General features: G+C 42.6%; 5 protein-coding genes and 1 long non-coding RNA gene across 11 annotated transcripts in view; 3 read left to right on the forward strand and 3 right to left on the reverse strand.

Annotated features, from left to right (window-relative positions):
* Window positions 1–22624, reverse strand: part of LOC124328801 — a 72025-nt gene that overhangs the window by 33511 nt on the left and 15890 nt on the right. The window contains exon 2 of the long non-coding RNA XR_006916486.1: window positions 16265–16268. This is a non-coding gene — a long non-coding RNA (uncharacterized LOC124328801). The remainder of the gene's footprint in view (window positions 1–16264; window positions 16269–22624) is intronic.
* LOC124328720 (protein TRC8 homolog) lies at window positions 13–3426 on the forward strand. Its single transcript, XM_046787541.1, has 8 exons — window positions 13–1216; window positions 1277–1716; window positions 1781–2074; window positions 2143–2372; window positions 2435–2686; window positions 2752–3043; window positions 3109–3167; window positions 3227–3426. The coding sequence occupies exons 1-8, from the start codon at window positions 847–849 to the stop codon at window positions 3330–3332; spliced, it is 2043 nt and encodes a 680-aa protein (XP_046643497.1). The 5' UTR covers window positions 13–846; the 3' UTR covers window positions 3333–3426.
* Window positions 3677–5955, reverse strand: LOC124328738 (tubulin alpha-1 chain). The gene is made up of 6 exons (XM_046787567.1): window positions 5804–5955; window positions 5375–5435; window positions 5199–5303; window positions 4247–5133; window positions 3905–4172; window positions 3677–3842 (listed from the first exon to the last, which is right to left on the reverse strand). Exons 1-6 carry the CDS (start codon window positions 5804–5806, stop codon window positions 3814–3816), a joined length of 1353 nt encoding a protein of 450 aa, XP_046643523.1. The 5' UTR covers window positions 5807–5955; the 3' UTR covers window positions 3677–3813.
* Window positions 6865–9050, forward strand: LOC124328761 (tRNA N(3)-methylcytidine methyltransferase METTL6-like). 4 transcript variants are annotated; one of them, XM_046787598.1, is made up of 8 exons: window positions 6925–6994; window positions 7117–7567; window positions 7743–7970; window positions 8032–8189; window positions 8361–8409; window positions 8570–8594; window positions 8769–8804; window positions 8983–9050. In XM_046787598.1, exons 1-4 carry the CDS (start codon window positions 6982–6984, stop codon window positions 8186–8188), a joined length of 849 nt encoding a protein of 282 aa, XP_046643554.1. In that variant the 5' UTR covers window positions 6925–6981; the 3' UTR covers window position 8189; window positions 8361–8409; window positions 8570–8594; window positions 8769–8804; window positions 8983–9050. The 4 variants fall into 4 exon arrangements, with proteins under 4 accessions (XP_046643556.1, XP_046643554.1, XP_046643553.1 ...); XM_046787597.1 differs by having other exon boundaries at window positions 8570–8804; XM_046787600.1 differs by having other exon boundaries at window positions 6865–6994; window positions 7109–7567; window positions 8570–9050.
* On the reverse strand, window positions 9048–13600 carry LOC124328711 (roquin-1-like). Of its 2 annotated transcripts, none has more exons than XM_046787528.1 (4): window positions 13493–13600; window positions 12490–12930; window positions 11735–12428; window positions 9048–11675 (listed from the first exon to the last, which is right to left on the reverse strand). In XM_046787528.1, the coding sequence occupies exons 2-4, from the start codon at window positions 12604–12606 to the stop codon at window positions 9823–9825; spliced, it is 2664 nt and encodes an 887-aa protein (XP_046643484.1). In that variant the 5' UTR covers window positions 12607–12930; window positions 13493–13600; the 3' UTR covers window positions 9048–9822. The 2 variants fall into 2 exon arrangements, with proteins under 2 accessions (XP_046643484.1, XP_046643485.1); XM_046787529.1 differs by lacking the exon at window positions 13493–13600 and adding an exon at window positions 13201–13436.
* LOC124328730 (protein FAM102A-like) lies at window positions 14125–21800 on the forward strand. 2 transcript variants are annotated; one of them, XM_046787556.1, is made up of 8 exons: window positions 14125–15279; window positions 18243–18363; window positions 18432–18622; window positions 18842–18993; window positions 19068–19398; window positions 19585–20016; window positions 20275–20579; window positions 20694–21800. In XM_046787556.1, the coding sequence occupies exons 1-8, from the start codon at window positions 15134–15136 to the stop codon at window positions 20780–20782; spliced, it is 1767 nt and encodes a 588-aa protein (XP_046643512.1). In that variant the 5' UTR covers window positions 14125–15133; the 3' UTR covers window positions 20783–21800. The 2 variants fall into 2 exon arrangements, with proteins under 2 accessions (XP_046643512.1, XP_046643513.1); XM_046787557.1 differs by lacking the exon at window positions 19585–20016 and having other exon boundaries at window positions 14146–15279.

The raw sequence follows: 22624 nt of genomic DNA on the forward strand, positions 1-22624 counted from the left end.
GCTTTTTTTTCAACTACGGTACTATTCTTAAATAACTCCAACCTTTTTTACATTAAAATCCTGTGCACTTACTGTAGGCGATACGGTTACATCGAAAAATGGCGGGTAATTTTGCCACTTGTTTTACGTGCTTGCATTTTCATTTTGAAACAACTGGGGGTTTGAGATAGAGATAGGATTATGATTTATTTTGTGACCTGTTTATTTGTGATATCCCTTGACCACATTGACCAGTCTCCTTCAATGTAGGATGTGGTAAATGATAAATATTTCAATTGGGTTTTGATTTTCAACCGGATTTTCGTTTCAATCGGAACTCCTCAGTGGTCTTTCAAAATCTGGACCGAGAATTTTTTATTTTAGCCAAAGTCTGACCATTTTTTGCGCTTTGAAATACGATCGATAAATATCGATCAATTCTTGATTCGTTTTTCAAATAATAAACCGAACTGACCAAGAAAATTTTCGTATGAAAGTCTCTCGGAATTTTTCTCTCAAGGGAACCAGAATCGTCAATGGCTGGAAAATACCTGAGGCTAAAGGTGGGGTTTGGTTTATAGAACCGGTTTATAGGTACCGCGCATTCCGGTTTCTAGATTTGTAGCTCCAAAGTAAAGAATAAAAAACAAACTTTACAAAAAACCCTAAAAAATGCACTGCTTCAATTTCCCAGCAGCTACCAAGGCGAAATGGTGGATATACATTAGAACTACTTGGTAGTGTAGTTTCATTGTTGTTGCTATGCGGTCGGGATTTCGGATGATGGCATCCAAGCGCATTAATTCGGAAAATCTGGATCCATCAGTAAACGTCTAATGAAAGTGTTTAAAGAAGGAATCATTCGACATGGACACCAGACAAGTGCTTGCTAGTTATATGGACATACTTATTAGGATTCCTGCATTATTTCTGCTAGATGAAGTCTTCCAGTCTAGATTTGCTTACCTTGGAATATATCCATGTACATTGCTGCCGTTGCACAAGGAATCTGATTTTGATGATGTGACGGGAGAGTCATATCATACTTTGTTGTACGAAGCGCATCATTCTTTAGTTGACATGTATAATTCTTCCATGTTCCCAAAGTTGAATCAAAATGCTATTAATGTGATAGAATTTAACGTTTCAACGACGCTCTCCAATTTCCTTGATGTTGGCCTTGAAGGATGTAATGGATCTTGCGGACTTCTCCTGCAGATAATTACCTTATTCACAGGTAGAACATACCATTACTTTTGTATGACATGAGTTTTAATCATAAACTTTTACTTTTCAGCTTCGTGTGTTTCTATGTTTGCTTTGACATTATGGACGCAACATCTTATCAAATTATATTCGTTCTTGCTATCTATCTCAATGGTGGTTCTGAGCCGAAATCTCAATCTAAAAGTTTTCAACCATTTGTCATCAGCTTCTTCCACCGCATCTTTTGGAGCAATTTTGAATCTTGACGGAACTGCTTTCGATGCATTAACAGCCTTGACGGTGTTGACAGATGTTGTTGGTAACCTTGCGCTCCAAATATTTTTGGCAATCGCATATCTTTTTATGATACAGTATCAGCCAATCAATAACAGTTGGCTGCAGGGAACATTGGTGCTTTGTTTTTTATTACCTAGTTTTACCACTTTGTTACCAATGGACACTGTCATACAAAGGTGCTATTATCTCCTCGTAGCCCATTATATCAGTGTTGGCTTGATGAATTATAATTTAGTACGTAGGCTAATTTTATAATTTAGCAATCACAGTCTGTTACTAATTTTTTGTTATTTATTAGGTGTGCAAAGTGGTGAATGGACAAGTTGCGCATATCATTTGGGGGATCAGAAATGATGGAATTTTGGCTTTCTTCGAATCAGAATGGCTCCGTTTGAATATTCCGCTAATATTCCGCAGTTTTTGGTTAATGCGTTGCGGAATTCACATATACATCTATTTGGTCTCATCCGAATTTGCATGGACTGATGTCGAAAGTCTTAATACATTACTGAAAATTGTCATGGTTCGCGGATGTGAAACTTGGCCGGCGCTTTTGGGCATGGCTTCAGTTTTCTCATGTATTTGTGCCAAGGTAAATAGATTAGCTGTAAATTTTAACGCAACCACCTTTTACTTTTACATTTGTGTATATGTTATAAGGTCTATTTAAAGGGCCAAGAGTTTATGCAAATACCTGGTGAGAGATCGACTCATATCGGACCACTTGCAGCCACCTTATTCGTAATTTTTTCATTTCAATACGGATTAAGCACATTAAAACCAGCTTCCCGCATTGTTCGCCTCATGCGGATTTTAGTACTCATAACTACATGTTTTTTACATTTTACCTACACTTCAGTCGATACAGTCTTGATGTCTCTTGCCGCCAGGTAGAATAGAAAGATAATTTTAATCGGATATCAATTTTACATTTTACGGTTTCCTTATACAGTGCCAACCTGGATTTTAAACGACACGCAAGAGCGCTATTGGTTAGCGGATCGTTAACCTTATCGTTATTAAGTGGTCTGTATGTGTTGTGGACCACACATTCGATAAGTACCTGGTTATTAGCCGTCAGCGGATTTAGCGTTGAGGCCCTATGCAAAATCGCCATATCTTTGGCTCTCTACATTGTCTTCTTAGTAGACGCAAGGCATCAGGAATTATGGGACAAATTGGATGATCACGTTTACCGCATCAAGTATTTCGTGAACGTTTAGTTGTCTTGGTGATGGATATAACTCTTGAATTGAATTCTTCCCCTAGGTTCGTTGGGCGTGTCATCGAATATGTAATTGGATTATTCATGATGATCAATTCGGGAATCGCGCTGATTTTGGAAAGTGGCGGTACTTGTCGAGCAATCCTGTTCGGACTGCACGGTTACTTTAACCTTTCCTTTTTCTGGGAGGAAGCGCTAAGGGGATGGGAGATTTACCAGAAACGGAGAATAGCTGTTTGCAAAATTGCTACCCTCCAATCAGTTGAAGAACACATGGAAATTGATGATGTTTGTGCTATTTGTTTTAATCACCTAAAAAACAATCGAGGAAACAAAGTAAGTACTTCTAGCTACAAACGCCTTTTCATTTGACGAATTCTTATCATTATTTACCTTCTTAGGTATTAATCAAAGTCACCCCGTGCAGGCATTACTATCACGCCATTTGTCTCCGCAAATGGTAAACAATTATTTGGTTGTTGGTTCTTAATTTCTATTCATTTAAATATTTTTCTGTAGGCTGTACGTTCAAGATCGTTGCCCTATGTGTCATCAAACTTTGTGGCCAGAATTGAGTCCCTCGCACGACGACTCGGATCCTTCAGAAAATTCGAGTATCGATTGACATTAGGAAAATGTTTAGATCAAATTCGCGGTTTTTTTATAGTTTAATTTGTTTGATTCTTTTGTCAAAGAGCGCAATAAAACTAATTCGACAATTCTGCGCTTGTATGAAACAGAGTTAACATAACAATTGGTTGAAAACTTCACGATAAGCATTTCTTTGTTAACTTGCCAAGAATATAACCACTCCATCAGTACGCTTCAGACAGCACCTTGTAAAAGAACCTTGTAAGGCTTGCCCGCGGTTTGAGTTTCATTTTCAAGTGTCAGGTGTTGACGGATATGAGGGTGTTTCTACATAACTCGTGATATTATCTGACTGTTAAAACTGGTAACAAAAGCAGCTAGATTTTCAAATGCCTGTATTGAAAAGCTTGGGCAAATAATGGAGTAGAGGCTATCAGCAATGAAGTAAAATTCACTCAACAAATCGTAAGAAGCATGCAAATTTCAGAATGCAGAAAGATCAGGATCCAGATTCTTTAATATTCGTCATTTCCCTCGCCTTCGCCTAAAATAAAAATTACTCGTTAATAACAAATAATGGGATAAATATTTCTAATAAAAAGTTACCTTCAACAGAGTCCATGCCGACCTCTTCGTAGTCCTTCTCGAGGGCAGCAAGATCCTCACGGGCCTCGGAGAACTCGCCTTCCTCCATACCCTCACCGACGTACCAGTGGACGAAAGCACGCTTGGCGTACATCAAGTCGAATTTATGATCGAGACGAGCCCAGGCTTCAGCAATGGCAGTCGTGTTGGACAACATGCACACGGCACGCGAAACCTTGGCCAAATCACCACCTGGAACGACAGTTGGTGGCTGGTAGTTGATACCAACCTTGAAGATAAGAAAATAATAAATAGGTTAATAACTACAATCGTTATTAAATTGTTTACAGAATATAATCATACCTTGAAACCAGTGGGACACCAGTCAACGAATTGGATGGTACGCTTTGTCTTGATGGTTGCAATGGCAGCATTGACATCCTTGGGAACGACATCACCACGGTACAACATGCAGCAGGCCATGTACTTGCCATGACGAGGATCGCATTTAACCATCTGGTTGGCCGGTTCGAAGCAAGCGTTGGTGATCTCGGCCACGGTCAATTGCTCGTGGTAAGCCTTCTCAGCCGAGATAACCGGAGCGTAAGTGACCAACGGGAAGTGGATACGAGGATAGGGGACCAAGTTGGTCTGGAATTCAGTCAAATCGACGTTCAAAGCGCCATCGAAACGAAGGGAAGCCGTAATGGATGAGACGATTTGGCCGATCAAGCGGTTCAAGTTGGTGTAAGTCGGCCGTTCAATGTCCAAGTTTCGGCGGCAGATATCATAAATAGCCTCGTTATCAACCATGAAAGCGCAGTCGGAATGTTCAAGGGTGGTATGGGTGGTCAAAATGGAGTTGTATGGTTCGACAACAGCGGTAGAAACTTGGGGAGCGGGGTAGATGGCGAATTCAAGCTTGGACTTTTTGCCGTAGTCAACAGAAAGACGTTCCATCAAAAGTGAGGTGAAACCGGATCCAGTGCCACCACCAAAAGAATGGAAGATGAGGAATCCCTGAAGTCCAGTACATTGGTCAGAGAGTTTGCGAATGCGATCCAGCACAAGGTCAACAATTTCCTTTCCAATGGTGTAGTGGCCACGGGCATAGTTGTTGGCAGCATCTTCCTTGCCAGTGATGAGTTGCTCAGGGTGGAACAATTGCCTGTAGGTGCCAGTGCGAACCTCATCAACTACAGTTGGTTCCAAGTCAACAAAGACAGCACGAGGAACATGTTTGCCAGAGCCTAAATTTAAAATAAAGTTATTTGTAACATCCTTTGAGAAATTTCTCGTAAACACAGAACTGTACCAGTTTCAGAGAAGAAGGTGTTGAAAGAATCATCTCCACCTCCGACCGACTTGTCACTGGGCATCTGACCATCAGGCTGGATTCCATGCTCCAAGCAGTACAATTCTAAATTAAGAAAAAGATTAATAATGTATTCAATTCAATTCACTTTGCTTTAATCATATAAATAAACTTACCCCAACAGGCATTGCCGATCTGGACTCCGGCTTGTCCAACGTGGATTGAGATACATTCGCGCTAAAACAAGAAACAAATTTGAATTCCTCGTCTGTTTTTTTCAACCAATCGTAATGAGGTTTATGATCCTTATATGGTTAATATGCCGGAGGCAACGGATATGAAATGGGTGGTGCACACATGACGTCACATTATGAGATCACCATTTCAACAATCGACACACCTGCTCCTACTTGAACTAAGTCTTTTACTTTTCAGAAGCAAATTAAAAAAAATCTATTAAAAATGTCATAGTTCAAATGGCAATACTGTTGAAGTAAAACTAACGTTTGAAAACCGGCTGGTTGACAGTAAATTCAAATGCTCAGTGAAAGTTTACATTACAGTTTCTAATAAAAGTAAGAAATCTGATGTTCAAATTAACTTACCATCTTGGTTAATTAAGTTGGGATGAATTTAGAACGAAAGGAAATTTAGAAAATCTTCGCGCAGAAAGGCCTAACAAGGATGCCGTTCCGTGGTGAAGTGACAAGGTTCTCAAAATTAACGTAGAAGGAAAATTCTTTTGGTAAAATGCGGCACTTGGAATGTTCGGATTGGTCAGACGCGGCAAGTAAAACTCTTGCTGATTGGTTGTTTCTCGTTCGTGGTTTAATATTTTTTGTTGCGCATGAAGCGTAGCGCGAACGAGCGTTGTTTTCTAGAAAAAGTAGAATGACCCTTCTCAGCTTTACCATTTTCTAACGGAAGCGGTCATCGTTGAATAAAGTAAACCATTGTTCGATGAAATTTAGATTTTTATTATTTAAGTTTAAACCCTTTAGCAGTTTCATTACATTTTGTAGGCTACATAATTCAGAAATTAACTGCAACCAAAACATAGGGCAAAGCCTGTATCCTGATTTCATTGATAAAATTTTGATTTAATTGAATTTCATCTTTCTAAATCTAAATTAAGTGTATAAGAAATGGCTTAGCTTCAGTTGGATCATGGGCATGGAGAGATGGTTTCCAGTCTCCATGTTAAATTTCCCATAAGGGGTAGTCCGCTTTTTTTACTAAAAGGTCTCTCGAAATGTCCATATGCCGCGAGAGCCTAGATGGCGCCACCGTTGGAGAGACCTCCCTATGCCTCCACGGAAAAGTCGTTAGTAAAAAAGTAGCTTCCCGTCGAATCCCCTTATGGGAAATTTAACACTGTCATTGGGAACCACCTCTCCATACCCCTGGTTGGATCAATACATTGATGCTGTGTTTGGCCCTTGTCCAAAGATTCTATCTCTACTTTCTCTGGAGTCTGGAGTCAAATACAAAAAAACTAAGAAAAAGTGTAAATTTCAATTAATTTTGTCTGCCACTTCCGCTACAAAAAACGAAAGTAAATTTTTTTCCAACAAGAACTGCCTAAAGGAAGAGATATTTTGAATGAAAAATTACTGTGCCCTTTGCGAACCATGGGAACAAAAAGAATCATATTGGCAACGCTGACCCCTCCCTCCCAGAGTGCCAGAGGCCAGGCCTTAGTTGAACTACTTTCTCAGTTTCTCTATAAAAACCCTGAAAGCCCAACTTGAATTCGTCTTTCAACGAGTAGACTCTGTTCATCATGGAGACATCTGGTAAGTTTTGTTTAAATGTCTTTAAACGCTTTGTTTAGTTGTGTAAAAGCGGAATATTATTTGTAAATGTATGTATTTGGATGTTTATGATTTTCATGGATATGTTTTGCTCAGATGTGCAGTCGTGTCTAGTGGGGAAGATCCCACGTGTCATTCCGTCATGGAGGGCATCGCCTCGAACACACATCGAGTCTTGACAGAAGAAGAAGAGAACAGATTGAAGAAACAAGATGAAACTGTGGTATCCGAATTCAAGAGATTGAAGCTAGAAGCCGAAGCTCAAAAGAACTGGGACCTATTTTACAAAAGGAATGACACGAGGTTTTTCCGGGATCGTCACTGGACTACCCGAGAGTTTGAGCTGTTGGTCGGAATCGATGGTGATACCAAGAAAATTCTTCTAGAAATCGGTTGTGGAGTCGGAAATTTCCTGTTTCCGTTATTGGAAGAAAATGCCAACCTCTACATTTACGGCTGCGACTTTTCGCCAAGGGCGGTTGAGTTCGTCAAAGGTGATCCCAGATTTAATGAAGAGAGGATGAAAGTCTTTGTCTGTGACATCACGAAAGACAGGTGAGAATTATTCAAAACTTATTATTTTTCATATTAATATGATGACGCAACTTTGTCCTAATGACAGTGCAGGAAATTGGCATTTAGTCTTTCGCCCCTATCTGATAATATGCTTCAATAAGCAAGACTTTTCCATAGAATTTTCTTTACTAACTTGGTTTTTTGGTAATTCCAGATTGGAGGGTAACATTCCCGAGCTGGTTGATGTGGTGAGCCTCATCTTTGTTCTTTCAGCCATTCACCCAGACAAATTCCAACAAGCTCTGCACTCAGCTTCTGCTATTCTTAAGCCTGGTGGGGTCTTGGTATTTCGAGACTATGGTCTTTATGATATGGCCCAACTTCGCTTTGGAAGGGGAAACAAGATTGGGGACAATTTTTATGTTAGACAGGATGGTACAAGGTAAATTTAGTTGTCTAACTGTATCATAGAAAACGTTTTTCTAAATTATTTATTTCTCTAGGTCGTATTTCTTTTCTGTTGAGCGCCTAACAAATTTAGTGGCCGACGCCGGATTTGATGTTTCCAGTTGCCATTATGTGAATAGGAGAACAGTAAACAAAAAGGAAGGCGTGGACGAACCGCGGGTCTTTGTTCAAGGGAAATTCATCAAGAGATGATGTAAGCATGCACGATTAGTCATTGTATAAAATCTTTCATGATGATCCATAATTATTCCTGACATTTATTGTGGAGGAAGCATGTATTAGCTCTAACTGACCAATGTGTCATAGTGAGCTCTAAGTGTGGTGGATGTGTTTCTTGTAGTAAAATTAGTTTCATTTCTTGCAGGTTAGTGACTTGACAGCTGCTTTTGCCAGGATTTGCTCCATCATTGAAGGTGGGTTGATTACATGAATTTGTATTTTATAATTTTAAATGATGATAATCTAGCATAGGTCATCTGAATCTAAGGAAGATATTGCGATCTGATTTATTATTTAAAACATTAGGTTTCTTTCGTTGTCGTTGATTATACAATAGTCTTTTTGTTTCTGCAGATGTGGCCGGAAGTTCGTCGTGGAGGTGATTATTTTACTCTTGGTCGTGTGCCAGAAGCGTGCAATTTTATGATGATTATTATAATCGTCTGAAACAAAGGAAGATATAAATAATTTGCCGATCTGAGGCATATTAATTGTTCTTCTAATTGTTGGTTGCATGACATGGTATTTAATTCGTCGTATCCTTTCACTTTAGGAGCCGTCGATTTCTGCAGTCAATCTGCCTATGAAGGTACTGGCTTCAGTTTATTTCAAGTAACTTTGTCTTGTAAATGATGGAACCTATATTTGCTACTCTTGACTGTTTGAATGACGACAGCCTTGACCACCAATCACTTTCTGAGGCTGTTAAATATTGACAACACATTCTGTGTTTTTTCAAAGTAACTTAACGATTTTCTTGTTTGCAGGTGGAATCCTCCTATTGCCGATTTGTATGTCTAAAATTTGTATGAAATAATAAATGAAATGAAACGACGATTTGATTTGTGTATTTTCATTATTCGAAAATTATTTATCAAGCACGTCTTGTTACACACGCAAAAGACGATAAACCACAGATGCATTTGAAAGAAAAGAATTAAAGATTGCGATATACACCCACGATGCGTTCAATCGCGTTAAGGTGAAAAAGGGGAATTGACATTCCGGAATCTTTAAGGCTACAGTAATTTCCATACTCGTTTCTTTTTTCTTGTTAACTAGCGAAATCCTGACACGAATTAAGAAAATCGAATAAAAGTATAGAGCCATAGGGGAGCAAAATACAATAGCCGAAAGGTGGATGAAAAATAACTAAATTGGTTTTTCTTGTAACGAATATGTGAATCGGTTAGGTCAGACAATTGTGAGGAGAGCGACGTCCGAGTGTGGGTTCTCGCGAATAAAGGAGAAAAAAAGAAAGTGTCTATATAACTCTGCCACAGTCCGCCAATGCCGTCGTAACGATTCGCATTAATATAATGCAGAGAAATATTGACCGTAACACACATGTGAAGAGAGAAGACTCATGTAAGGATTTGTATAGTTTTCAAGACGTAATTACGCGGGGGGGGGGGGGGAGGGGGATAACACAATTATGACATTTGGGTGAAAGTGTACGAATTGTCAAAAATGATCCTACAGGGATCAGGTCTGTGAAATTAGGAAAGAAAGTTTGAAAAAAAAAATGAGGAAACGTAGCACTTCGTTGAAAAAACAACCACTCAAATGTTTTGTTTGTGAACTGCACAAAACGTCAATTTTCTTCTTCATTCTTGTTCCTCCAAATCATGCTGGAGACGAAGTTCCAGCTCCCTCATACCGTTTGCGATTCCTGTATCCTCGTCGTCACCCGTTGTGGTAACGGTCCCTACCAAGGGATCGTTGAAACCGTTGAAGAATTTCACATCCCAGTCGATGGGGGCCTTCCCGTGGACCGGAGTGGCCACATTGCGGCGTTTGCGTTGCGTCAAGCGAAGCTGACGCTCCTTCTCGCGGATGTTTTCTTCGATCAAATGAAGCTCACGCGATAAACGCTGGCGACCTTCCGTCATACAACCTATAGAAGCTTCACGGGTAGCCATTTTCAGTTCGTCAATTTGCTGCTTGATTAATTCCAGCTCGTATTTCATCCGTTCCGACTCCACGTAGAAATCGCGAACCGGTTCAGCAGCCGGCGGTGCGGAGTCACCGTTAGGTTCTTGCCCACCATCAGCGTCGTCTTCATCTTGGCCTTCGGTCCAGTCATCCAAGTCGCGTCCAGTGGAACTCAACGGCGTTCGCTTCATCGGGGTCGAAATGAGCGAATGGCCAAATGCAGAAGTCGCCTGGATGGGATTTGATTGTCGAGGGATGATCCTCGAAAGACGTGATATAGGGCCGTATTTGCTGCAAAGGGGCGCGCCAAACGGGATGAAATCATCGTCAAACAACCCATCCGCCCGGCCATAACCTGAAGTAGTTCCAGCTGCGGCTGCTGCTGCTGCTGCCGCCGCCCGTCCATTCCAGATGGAATAATTTTGACTACTGCTGCTGTTGGTGGCAGTGCCAATTTTTTCAAGTTGATCTAAAATTTCTTGCTTTCGACTCTGCAAGACGCCCAAACTTTGACTGGCCAGAGAGGGAATCAAGCGAGCAGTTTCGATGGGCCGACTTGGATAGTCAGCCATTGGTGCCTGCATTCCGTACTCGGGTTGAGGCGGAATCGAAGGCGCTCCGTAGAGATGCGGTCCAGCACCGTAGGTTGGTGGCGGCGGAGTCGGGTAAGCACTAGCTCCATAATGTCCGCGCGAACGAAATGGGACGTGTGCGGCAGTGTAAGGCGGGCCGGCGTAGTTGGGACGACCACGGCTCATCATGGGGGCTGTGCCGTCCGCAGGTGCTGGATTGTAGTAAAAACTGGTTGGGTCCGTCTCGGTGATCATGGCGATTCCGCCGGCGTCTACACCCACCACCAAATTTTCTTGAGACCCTAAACTTCCTCCTTCGCCAGTTCCGTTTCTCAGTTTGCCGGAATTCTTTCGGTGACGGGATCGGTACCGGTCCAGCTCTTCTTCCGAGTGGGCGAAAGTGCAATTGGATCCACGGGGGCAGCCACCACGAAGAAGATCGCGACACAAACTGGTTTTGTACTTGATGCCATGCGATCCGTGGGCGGCTTGCTCAGACTGACGGCCGTTGGATCGGCCGCCTCCGCCGTGTGACGAGACGAAATCAATCAATCCTCGAACAGTCATCCGGGCCGCTTCCAAAGCCCCGTCGCATTCTACCCAGCTGGGCAAAGTGGCATCGGGACAAGGATCGAGAGCGGCAAGGAGCTCCAGACTAGGTCGTAAATTGGACAGGTTGTGCGGATCACCTGTACGCTGCAGGGCGATGACCAGTTCCTGCACCGATTGGCCAAATGACTGAGGGGTCTGTAATTTGTCTATGATGCTTTGCATGTGCGATTTGTGGGCCGAATCGCCGTACAGTAACGACGACCATTGATCGGGGGCGATCCTTAGTCCGGCCTCGGTGGCGATCTGCACAATCTGGGCGTCGTGTTCTCGTCGAAGAGAATCGTAAGTCCTAAATTCATCTTTCAATTGCATCAATGACGAATCGCCCTCTCGTTTAGACACTGGATGAGAAAACGAATTAAATATTGATTGATTAATAAATTAAGATGAGTAAAAGTACCTTTGAAACAGGAGGCACGGTAAAGTAGCTGGACAACGTGACCAATGCTGGTCTTGGATGCTTGTGGAAAATGAGGTTCAAGTCGCTGGACGACGAACATGACGAGAACTTTACGTGACAAAGCCGATCCATCTTCCAAGGCGAGGAGAACGAGCCTCAAGACTTCTTCTTGCATTGCCGGGCCAAGAAACTGGCAGCCTCTAGCCCGAACGGCAGCCCAAAGATTAGCTGAAAGTTGTTGCGGATTCTGATGTTGCAATATGAGTTCGGTGACGGTGCGTTCGCCCAAGGATCGAGCTGCACGAACAGCTCTGGCTCGTCCTTCTGATTCGGCCAGTTGGCAAGTAATCAAAGTCACCAATTTGCGTTGCATCGGTCGTGATAGGAGTGGCACGCCTCCACTAATCTTCAAGAATAGGGCCAGCTCCTCGACGCAGCGACGACTGGAGCGATACAACTGCCATTGGTCCTTGTCCAAAGATGAGAGGAGCGTCGTTGACGACTGCACTTCTTCCTCCATTGATTGGTCTTGATCGTCATGATGATTTTCTTCGTTATGGTCGCCATTGTGGTGGATAGCAGACGGCGAGATGAGTTGTAAAAGGGCTGTGTTGACCGGCAAGTCTTCAGCTTCGATACTGACACTGCTTTGGTCAAATGGACATTGTCGGCGGTGCAGCTTCGAAAGACATGTCTATAGAGGAGAATTTAAAACAAATTAGTTTGAATTGAGAATGAGGAGATGACTAATATACCTTGCAGAGTGTATGCCCACATGCGAGGCTGATGGGTTGACGCTGGACACGGTCGAATTCGTGACGGCAGATGGGACAAGAAAGGAATTCAGTCCACTGAGGAGCTTGAATTGGCATTCTTTAATGTTTGTCCGCGCACTGCCTTTAAGTTGGTTTCTGTGTTAACTTGATTTCCGGTAATTTCAAACTTGATTTTCTTTTTGTTTTGTTTTTTTCGTCTCTTGGTTGGTGTTGTTTCGGTAGGAGGACACAGGAAAAAGGTAAAAAGGAATCAACAAATTTCAAAAAAATCAAGAAGGTTAAGGGCAAATTTTTTGGTAGAGAAAAATAGGGAATAAAAGGGTGAATATATTGCAGCAACTCCTGTGCTGGGGCGGAGAGGGTTTAAGCAGTAGCTGGGCCTCCCGCCCGGTCCCAACTCACATGCTTCCCATAATGCCCCTAGAAATACGAAAATAAAACAAAGAATTAGTCGACTAATAATAAACCCCAAAACGATGAATAACGGCAGGAGTGGGGAAACACACGGGCTAAGTCCGGTCAATTGCTTGTTGCAGTCGACCTAACCAGATCAGACCGGTTCTTCTTTTTATAAAAAGACGGTTCATGGACAATCCCGTGCAAAAGAAGCTTCGGGAGTCCCTCAATTGCACAACGACACCGCGTCACATTTAACCAACACGAATCACAGTTTTGGGGGAGAATAATTACCAATAGTGTTGGTAGAAAAACAGAGCAAAAACTGACAAAATATTACGGGATGAAAAAGATAGGAGAAATGCTGAAAGCCCGTCGACAAAAAAGAACAAAAATGTCTTTGTTGCCTTGGGCCTGAGCCACATATACAGCAGCACACACGACGTACGACACAGTGGGCACTTTTTGTTTTACAAATTTCACATGGAAAATAAGAGAATTTCACCACAAATTTCACGTCAATCGACAGAGGAAAAGTTTAACTATCGAATAAGATGTTTCTAGAGTTTAAGAAATGAAGATTTACCAGTGAAAAGGTCAAAAAAGTCCCGGGTCTAGGATATACGTTGCCTTCGATTCCATCGCGACTCGGCCATACTTTCCCCTCCCACTGGCTCTCTTCCCCGTTTCCCCATCCCATCCTTAGCAACGCCCTTCACCAATAGTGAATCGGCTAGCAGACGAAGTCGGTGGAAAAGAAAAAAAAGTCGGTTTACCCATTTCATTTGATTATTTTCCTGGTTTCTAATTTTTATTATTACGACGCATTATTATATTCTAGTATTTTGTACAACAGAACCTAATCGGTTAGGAAATCGTCCATGTTTGCTTACTAAGATAAGAGTTTGTAACGATGTAATAACAAAATGGCGACGAGATTTACGAAATTGTTGATTTTAATCTTTTACTTTTCAGAAAAGAAGTAATTATTAATTGTATTTCACTGTATCACTGTTGTTTTAATACTAATGACTATGCAAAGATTCTCTATTATGAAATTAGAAACATATGTTTTTACCTCTTGCGTCCATTGAAGAGGTCGAGTTGCCATGCCCCTATTGTTTTTTTGTTTATCAAGGGCAATCAACTGATTAACATCGTTCATTCTTATCGTGCGTTGTGGACGCGGGAGGGCTTGCTGATGTCCCGAGAGAGAGAAAGGTGCAGCAGCCACGTTGTTTCGCAATAATTCGGCAATCTTTCACGAATGTTCTAGCTGCGCTCGTTTGGCTGTGCCAACTCTCAAGGCTCCCAGCACTCTTTCTTTCATAATGAAATTGTTTAAGGCCGTATTGCGTCAATGCCGTGTGTGTGTTTCTCCTGACTGATTGAACCCTGCAGCGCGTTCTAGGTGGTTGCATGTACTTGAAATCGCGTTAAGAAAAAACCGAAAAGGCTAGGCTTAATAATGCGTAACCGAAAGCCTTCAGAAAAACCGCAGCGTGGTTTCAAAACCTACCGCTAGAGGTCAGCCGAGATAGCATTGTTGTCTGGCCGTAAAGAAACAGTTGGAAGCTCTCCCCCCTGCCTGCCTGCTCCCACCAGTATAATACAGAAAGGACCAAAAGTTTGGCTGGCACAAACAGTCGTGTGTAACAGGACGGGCAGTGACGAAGGTTTGGTCGTTCGATCGTTATAAAGCCAGAAAGAAAGAAATAGGAAAACAAAAAGGAAACTTAAACTCGCGATTACGTGTCTACAGTGTGTGATGTTGTTGATCCCTGCCTTTTGCATTTTACATTGCACGCCATAGTGACCGATTGAGTTGGCGTCCTTTTTTCTCTTCATTTCACAACCTAACCAAACGTTGTTAATAAGTTGCTTTTTTCGTTGTTGGCTGTCCGTTCGCAGCTGTCGTCATTTTCCCACCCACGACACGAAGCCAGAAATTTTTCTCCACATCCCACGTCTTTTTTGTCTGTGAGAAAAAGATGGCCAAAATCGTTTTATCCTTGTGAAGAAGACACTGTAAGAAACTTACAAAAACAGAGAAAAACAAAATGGAATCAGGCCTTTGGGGTTTTGCTAGCAACCTTTGTCGTCTGCTCTCGGAGGCTGCTGTGAGATGCCGTCAAACTAGTTGATTACTTTAAACTTTAAAGTTAGGCCAACTGTGTGTGTTGAACAATTTGAATAATTAAAAAGAAAACAACTTTTGGAACATATCATGGCGTTTATGCTGAAGAAGAAACGCTACAAATTTCAAGTGGAATTGTTTCTAGAAGAGTTAAATGCCGTCACCTTCCCGAGTGCCGTTCTCTTCGCCAAGTTGCGGCTGCTGGACGGCGGCAATTTCTGCGAAATTTCTTCCAGGTAAGTGACGACATATTCAAATTTTTTGATCCAACCCACTCCACGTCAAAAAAAGAGAAATCAAAATTTGAGGTTATTAACGGAAACGGGAAACGCCGATCACGCCAGTCAGATTTCCTTTCAATAAAATTCGACCTCTTGTGTACTGTACGCACTGGCCAAGAATTAAATTTCCCTGCCAGAGACTATCTGAAACAACCTTTCGTCACTACACGGCCATCTTTTTTTTCTCTTTCTTTCCTCCGTGCAATCATTCCTTTTTGGCACGCATCTGGCCTGTCGTGCATGTTTGAAAATAACCAAATGTTTCTCTCTCTCTCTCTCTTTTCCTCTGCGTATCATAATCGTCGTTGTTATTCGATAGTCTGTAGAGATACCCGAGTCTCGTGAAAGCGTCCAGGTTTTTCCCAACGTGGAAAAATCGATGATGTTAACAAGATTTGCTCAAAAACGGTACAAAGAATTTTGTTTTGTCTAGCCAAAATGGCAAGAATGCGCACAGCCTTTTTTACAGTGTTGTTTTTGCCCATCCTGGGTGATGGCCTTGTCTTATTCTCTTGAACGCTCAATTACAAAAAAAGATGATGGCTCTTACCTCCTAGCTCGTAGACAAATTCGTAAGAGGCGAAGAAGTTGCCAGTCGTAGAAGGTTCAAACGGCCGTGACCGGGTGAAATCAGCTTATTCCCCTTGTGCTCAAAACATGGAAAAAAAAAGCTCTTGTTGAAATTTTTATTCACTCTTTTAAGCGTGTAAACCCAGCAAGGACGTCTAGAAGGTGGAGGGACATGTACCACCACCCAGTAATAAATTTAAAAAATAAAGAACTTTCACGTGATATTATCCACGGCTCCTTTTTGAATTGAATAGTTGTGGCTTTTCTAGTCACGTTCTACCAATTTTTTTGTGTTTCGGTAGGCTGCGGGGGAGTGCATTCTAATCCAAATATTATGTATGTGTATTTTTTCCCTGGCTATTATTTCGACCAGCCTCATTTCCATCATTGCCACCCAAGTCTTCCGGTTCCTTCTGAATTCTTTGTTGACTATTATTTTTCCTGGTTTCTATCAACGACACAAACTGGGATGTGTGAAGAGAAAGTCCCCGAGAGAAAAAAAGAGAGATTGAAAAATAATTTCAATAGAACCGGTGGGACTCCTATTTTGTATTTTCTAGTCCGATTTGATAGGAGACACACAAGAGTCGTGTCCTACCTACTCTGATACAAGTGTCAAAAGTAGAGAGTGTGTGTAGATTAGGTGGAACAGGCGAATACCGGATTGAAGAATATGAGGGAACCGGTCCCGAACCGGAACGAAAACGAAACGTGATCTGGATTCACTCCGCTTTAGCCAGTAGTTTAGTATGTAGAATGAGTAGTCCAGTCGTCGCCCCAATAACAGGATTCCTTCCATTTTGTTTTATTTTTGATCGAATTTCATTTCTTCTCGTACATGACATTTCGCCCACGGAGAGTTGGAAAAAACGGAATCTAATCATCTTTGGATCAAGGACGGACTCGTGTACTACCGACTGACTGGCGAAAATACAATAGAGAAGAAGAACATTTTTAGGATCTCTTTTTACGAGTCGCCTACTCTCTTTTGTCCCGTTTTATTTCATTTCCTTCGAACTGGCCGAATTCCGTCCGATCCGCACGGTGAAACAAAAAGAAGAAGAATCTTATCTTCTCTTGCCCAATGTTCAGATCGTATCAACGTCAAGGGGCTAGGAGGGGAAAAGGGGAAAGTTGGCTCTCACTTTTGATAAAAACCCATTGAAAGTTTTTAGTTAGGTCATATAATCAAGTGAATTAAGTAACCTGAGATTGTTTTTAAAAGAAATTAATGATGTAACATTGAAAAGAGAAAAGAATGTTTCATAAGAATCAAAGCTTTAAAATGACATTATGCAAGTGCACGGTTGTAAACAAATCAAAAGGAGCAAGGCGACACGAATTGAAGGCGCCAAACTTCTTTTCTCAAGAGTCTTTTCCTCAAGTCTCCTTCTTCTCTCTTTGGCCCGTTTTTTTATTTATTTGATTTCCTTTTGGACTGGCCGAATTCCGTCCGATCCGCATCGTGAAACACACACAAAAAAGAAAGAATCTTATCTCTTGCCCAATGTTTAGACCGTATCAACGTCAGGGATGTGTGCGCGGCCTTTAAGTTCATCCAAGGATATACACAAAAGCCTCTAATCATCTATTTTTACTTTCTTTTTCCGTTGGATTTCTTCTTCTTTCACCATGTTGTTGTTGTTGTTATTGTCGGGCTGCCGAGAGAGAGAGAGAGGCCATTGATGGAAGCGAAAAAACAAGGTCGGGCATTACAGGACAGACACTGGGTGCTTGTCGGGTGCGGCCGACCGTGTGATTGCACTGAAATTCCATCCCGGGGCTTGTGCGTGTGTGGGGATTCTCCTCGCGGCCGTCAATACTTTTCCCTTCATTTTTATTTTTGAAATTCCTGTCGGCTCGCGGTTTTCATTTGCTTTTAATCTAAAAATTACTTTAGGAGATCCACACACACGCAGAAAAAAAAACCTTAGTAATGACGTCATTTGGCGGCGGTTTCAAAGGGGGCTCGTTAACGAACGGGCAGAGGGCGGGAATTCATTTGCCGCTGAGGGGAAAGAATCCCTTCGAATGACATCAAAAGTCGTCTTTTTTTTAGTGTGTGTCTTTCATCAGCGCGTCCGCATTTGGAACGGAGAGCGAAAGGGAAATTGAGAAATGCGTCGTAAAAATAGAAAAAAGAAAATGAAATGGCGGCCCTGTGGTGTACTGTACTGGTGGTGCTACTGCCCATTGTTACGTCGTGTATCGATCCGGAACTTTTGTTTATGATGAAATTGTTTAGAACCAACTTTTTGGCTACCGACTAGCATAAACAGAAAAGTTACTGCAAACTACTCACTAACCCCATCGTTTGACTTTTGGTATTTTTTCCCCCCATCCGACAGAGAGGAAGTCCAGCAGCACACTGTTCGCTGGGCGGCGAAATTCCCGTTTGTCTGCAAAATGTCGGCCAACGCATCCACAGGCGTCCTGGAGCCTTGCCTTTTACGGATATCCGTCCGCAAGGTAAATATAACCCAATCAAAACAAGCCAAAGCGCAAACTTTAATTCAATTTGTTGTGTGGGTTAACAGGAAGTTAAAGGAGGTCGGTCGTACCAGAAACTGGGATTTGCCGACTTGAATTTGGCCGAGTTTGCCGGCTCTGGTTCCACGTTGCGCCGCTGTTTGTTGGAGGGCTACAACACGCGGCACCGCCAGGATAATTCCATCCTCAAAGTCACCATTCTCATGACGCTCTTATCAGGCGATCCTTGCTTTAAAGTGTTAGTTTTGATTTTTCTCACGCTCTCAAGTCTTGTAAAAAATTAATTTTCTTTCCTTGTTCGTTTAGTTCCCATGCAAAAATAACCGGCCCGTGTGTTATTTTCTTAATTTAAACCATCTGCCTGTATAGTTATTTGCCCCGTTTTTTCTCTTCTTTCACACAGACACATTTGTTTAATTCCATACGTTTTGGTCGGTTTGTTTGTTTTCTGTTACAGGCCAACACCGCGACAGGTGTCCATTCCGGTGGATTCGCCCGTCAACAACTCGACCATGGTGCCATCTGGCGATTTCGTTTCGGATGGTTTCGGACTAGTCGGCTCCTCCATCAGTGGGCCTTCGTCTAACAAATCCAGATTAGTTTCTTCAAGTAATAGGGTCGATCTGTCGTACATTTCTAAAAATTTCTTGTTAAACTCATTTGTTTTTTTACTCGTTGAACAGATGTTGGTGGTGGACCAGAAACGCCAGAGCCGGATGAGATCTCTGGCGGTGGCAGTAGCACACATGACGTCTATTCGGATGTCATGGGCGGTCTGATGAGTCTGCAACACGTCCAACAGCAGCAGCCGCAACCGCATCGAGACTCTGAATCGTTTGTTGTCGGCTCTTCGTTGCCGACCTCGGCCGTCTTGGCCGAGTTGCTTCCAGGACACTCTAGGAATTCTTCCGGTACCAGTCATTCTGGCAGCGGGTCTGCCTCCGGTTACGGTTCGTTGGCCAGTCAATCCCAGCACAGTCGGCAATCCAGCTCCGGAGAGCTGGGACATTTCAGGTTAGATTTGCTTCCCTTTTTATCCATCCTTTTTTATTTTGTTTTTTGGAGTACTTCCGCCTTTTCCGTCCATTTTCGTTGTCTTGGGGGATAGTTTTTCTTATTTTTGTTTTGTTTGCCGGGCTGTTTTTTTTTTTTCTTTTTCTTTGGTCCATTTTTCGATCGTTGTTGGTTGGGCGACTGTAGATTTCCGTCGTGGCCAGTCTGGTCTCCGCGCTTCTCCAAGCTGCGTTTGTCTAAGCGCGGCGGCCTTGGCCAGCAGCCTCTGCCCGTTGTGGCACCGGCCGACGGGCCCGCTTCCAACACTTCTTCCTCATCTTCCGGCATCGGCGGCAGCGGTGGAGTTGGCAATATTGGCAGTGACGGGCCGGAAGCGAGGCTCCAGTCGTTCAACACTGGCAATCATACGAGTCCACTGGTGCGACCGCACATTAGTTGGAGGCCCATCAGTCCGTTGGCCGTTGGGCGGCCGCAGCCGCTCGGTCTAACGGCGTTAAAACCTCCTCCATCACCTTCTGCTGACGTTCCGCTCCGCTCGCTCATTCCGCCATCAGCCACCGTTGCCGCCGCCGCCGCCGTCATTCCACCCCCGCATGAAAGTAGTTTGGGACATTCCAGGTATTCTTGACGTCATCCACCATCCATTCCACCCTCATTTGTGTTGTCTGAGGACATTTTTTTTGTTAATTATTATTATTATTTGATGTGATCCATCCACGTTCAATGACCGCAACCAGAGGCGGGGGGTCATCATTCCGCACGGCATTTTTATGTGTCACGCAATTTTCGTTTTGTGTCGTGCCAATTTGGCGGGCCCGAAAAATATGTTTTTGTTTTCCGCAATTGACATTTTGTTTTTTTGCGACACACCAACAGGAATCCGAGCAACGGGTCGGGATTCAGCGACACGGGTTCGATGGAACGTCCCAAAATAGCCGGCGGTGGAGTTGCTGGAACGGGTGTCGGGCTGGCCACGGGAACAGTGTCATCTATCGGCTCTTCTTCGTCCTCTTCGGCCAGCGCCACCAACACGTCGACTTGCTCCTCGTCGGGCACGACGGACAAGCGCAAAAAGTTGGAGGAGAGAATCGAAAGCAAAGAGTCGAGGATCGACGCCAGGCAAGTGATTGATGACCTCATCAAATCGGCCAACCTGGAAAACGACGTCAACGCCGGTGAAGGTAAAACAAAACCACAACAACAACATTGATACTTTCCTTGCGTGCCGCAAATTGCGATTCCGGATTGGATTTACATTTTTTTACTCAATTTGATTGATGCCTTTTTTTTTTCAGTGTCGGGCTTACAGCTGAAAGACATCACCAAAAACGCACAATCCAACCAGTGGGATCACGGCAAAGGCAAAGTCTACGGCGGTTGGTGATTGATTTTCCAGCCAGCCAGCCAGCAACAGCGCAAACATGTGAAATGAATCCGCGTTAAATAACAAAAAACAAACTGGTCATATCCACAAAATGGGGAACGGTTGTTGTAAAAAAAAAACAAAAAACACAAAAAAAAAGAATAATTTCAATTCTTTTTTAAAAAATCACTTCCCGATGTTGAATGATTGCCTTGTTAGTTTCAAACAAACACACTAAAAAAAAACAATAGTTGATTTGAGGAATTATTTTGGGTACACATTTTCTTTCTTTACACAATTTTTCCTTTTAGTTTCGATTATTTTTTGCAATTTCGGGCCGCCGTTGTCGTTTGTCGTTTCGTGACAATTTCAATGATTAAACATAATCGAAAAAATATAAGAAACAAAATGTCTACAAAAAAAAATGAAAAAAAAAATGCGCTCGGATGGTTAAAAACATCCTAAACTAATTTCTCCTACACGTGTGTTCCGTCTCGCCTTCCGTTGTTGTTCACGCCGATATTTTTGTATAAATTGTGCCCACATTTTTATTCTTTTTTTGTCGCCCCCCATCATTTCTTTTTCCTTTTTTTTTTTTTAGAAATTTTCCTTTTACGCCGTTACGTGTCATTTATTTGCCGGCCAACGCCCTTTTTCAATGTCGTTGATCACGGGCGTCAGAGCCTCACAGCTTCGATATGTTTTGAAAAATAACAGCGCAAAATAAACTAAAGAAAGAAAAGGAAAGTTATGTGTAGGAAAGAAAGGGTCGTCAATATGTCGCCATTTGGAATCATTTCTCTTATCTCTCCGGTCGTTTCGCTCCGCATGCGTGCACAACCATCCGAACCGACGGGCTAAAGAAAAAAACCGACAACAACAAAGTCCCAGCTACTTGTTCTTCTTCTTTTGTTTCTTTTTTTCCTCCCGTTGTTTGTCATCAATTGTTATATATTTAATTATATATATATGCCATGTACTACTGCTGTACTGTACGTCTCTCGCCTATCAAAAAATAAAACAAAAACAGACACACAAATGGGTTGTGACCTCGTTTCCACTTTTATTTTTAATAGATGTTGGCTTGGTGAGCGACTATTTATTGTCGGGGATCAATAAACGATGGTCCACTCGTTCAATCAAGTCGAGAAAGAGAAACACTTGAAGTGCGTCGTACGTGTGTGTGTAGAAGAAGAAGGCGAGATTGAATTGACACACATGTTTGCTACTGCTGCTGTACCCCTTTTGCTTTGGGAACATCAATCAAGTTGCACTTATCTTGACGCTATTAACGCGGCGTAGAGCTGCCAGCTTGCATTTAACTGCGCTAGACGGATATTACATCGATCCTTTTTCTTTTTTTGACTGGGCCAATATGAAATCATAAGTCTTTTTTTATCGATTATGTTATATCCCTTTTATATTCAGCGATCCCCCAACTGTTACGTATATTTTTATTATGAATCGATTTCTAGCCATCACCATGGCGACAGCGCGGTTTTTTAGTTTGAGACTTTAGGTCAGATAAGAGAGGAGGCAGCAAAAGTGTCCGATCCTGCTCGGCTGTGTGTACTCCGCGTGCGTGTTGGCAGCCGTTCTCGGTAGGTCGGTCTATCCGGGGGGCCGTTTGGGCTCAAATAGAGCGCGACTCGTTTCAATCGACTTGCCATTGCCTTTTATGTAACTACTTTTTAGACTCTCCTATTTCGCGCGATCCGCCGTTTCTCCTGTCGAGTCCCCATACAATCGACCATTTCTCTTCTTCTTCTTCTTCTCTCAAGTGCTGCCTGCGGCTTCTGTTCAAAAAAAGAAGAAGAAGTTAATTCGCTTAAACTTCACACCAATTAATGTCAGTCGCAGTCG

Source organism: Daphnia pulicaria, chromosome 3, assembly GCF_021234035.1.
Source record: "Daphnia pulicaria isolate SC F1-1A chromosome 3, SC_F0-13Bv2, whole genome shotgun sequence".
In the NCBI taxonomy this organism is placed as follows: domain Eukaryota; kingdom Metazoa; phylum Arthropoda; class Branchiopoda; order Diplostraca; family Daphniidae; genus Daphnia; species Daphnia pulicaria.

Coding starts and splice junctions, on each gene's coding strand:
- LOC124328738 (XM_046787567.1), bottom strand. Junction 5,304..5,374: donor GATCGGCAATGCCTGTTGGG/GTAAGTTTATTT, acceptor TTCTTAATTTAG/AATTGTACTGCTTGGAGCAT. Junction 5,134..5,198: donor CACCTTCTTCTCTGAAACTG/GTACAGTTCTGT, acceptor TTTTAAATTTAG/GCTCTGGCAAACATGTTCCT.
- LOC124328761 (XM_046787596.1), top strand. Junction 7,568..7,742: donor TGTGACATCACGAAAGACAG/GTGAGAATTATT, acceptor TGGTAATTCCAG/ATTGGAGGGTAACATTCCCG. Junction 7,971..8,031: donor GTTAGACAGGATGGTACAAG/GTAAATTTAGTT, acceptor TTATTTCTCTAG/GTCGTATTTCTTTTCTGTTG.
- LOC124328720 (XM_046787541.1), top strand. CDS start 847: ATGGACACCAGACAAGTGCTTGCTAGTTATATGGACATACTTATTAGG. Junction 1,717..1,780: donor GCTTGATGAATTATAATTTA/GTACGTAGGCTA, acceptor GTTATTTATTAG/GTGTGCAAAGTGGTGAATGG. Junction 2,075..2,142: donor TCTCATGTATTTGTGCCAAG/GTAAATAGATTA, acceptor ATATGTTATAAG/GTCTATTTAAAGGGCCAAGA.
- LOC124328711 (XM_046787528.1), bottom strand. CDS start 12,606: ATGCCAATTCAAGCTCCTCAGTGGACTGAATTCCTTTCTTGTCCCATC. Junction 12,429..12,489: donor GTGGGCATACACTCTGCAAG/GTATATTAGTCA, acceptor TCTCCTCTATAG/ACATGTCTTTCGAAGCTGCA. Junction 11,676..11,734: donor CCGTGCCTCCTGTTTCAAAG/GTACTTTTACTC, acceptor TTTCTCATCCAG/TGTCTAAACGAGAGGGCGAT.
- LOC124328730 (XM_046787556.1), top strand. CDS start 15,134: ATGGCGTTTATGCTGAAGAAGAAACGCTACAAATTTCAAGTGGAATTG. Junction 20,017..20,274: donor AGTAGTTTGGGACATTCCAG/GTATTCTTGACG, acceptor ACACACCAACAG/GAATCCGAGCAACGGGTCGG. Junction 20,580..20,693: donor CGACGTCAACGCCGGTGAAG/GTAAAACAAAAC, acceptor TTTTTTTTTCAG/TGTCGGGCTTACAGCTGAAA.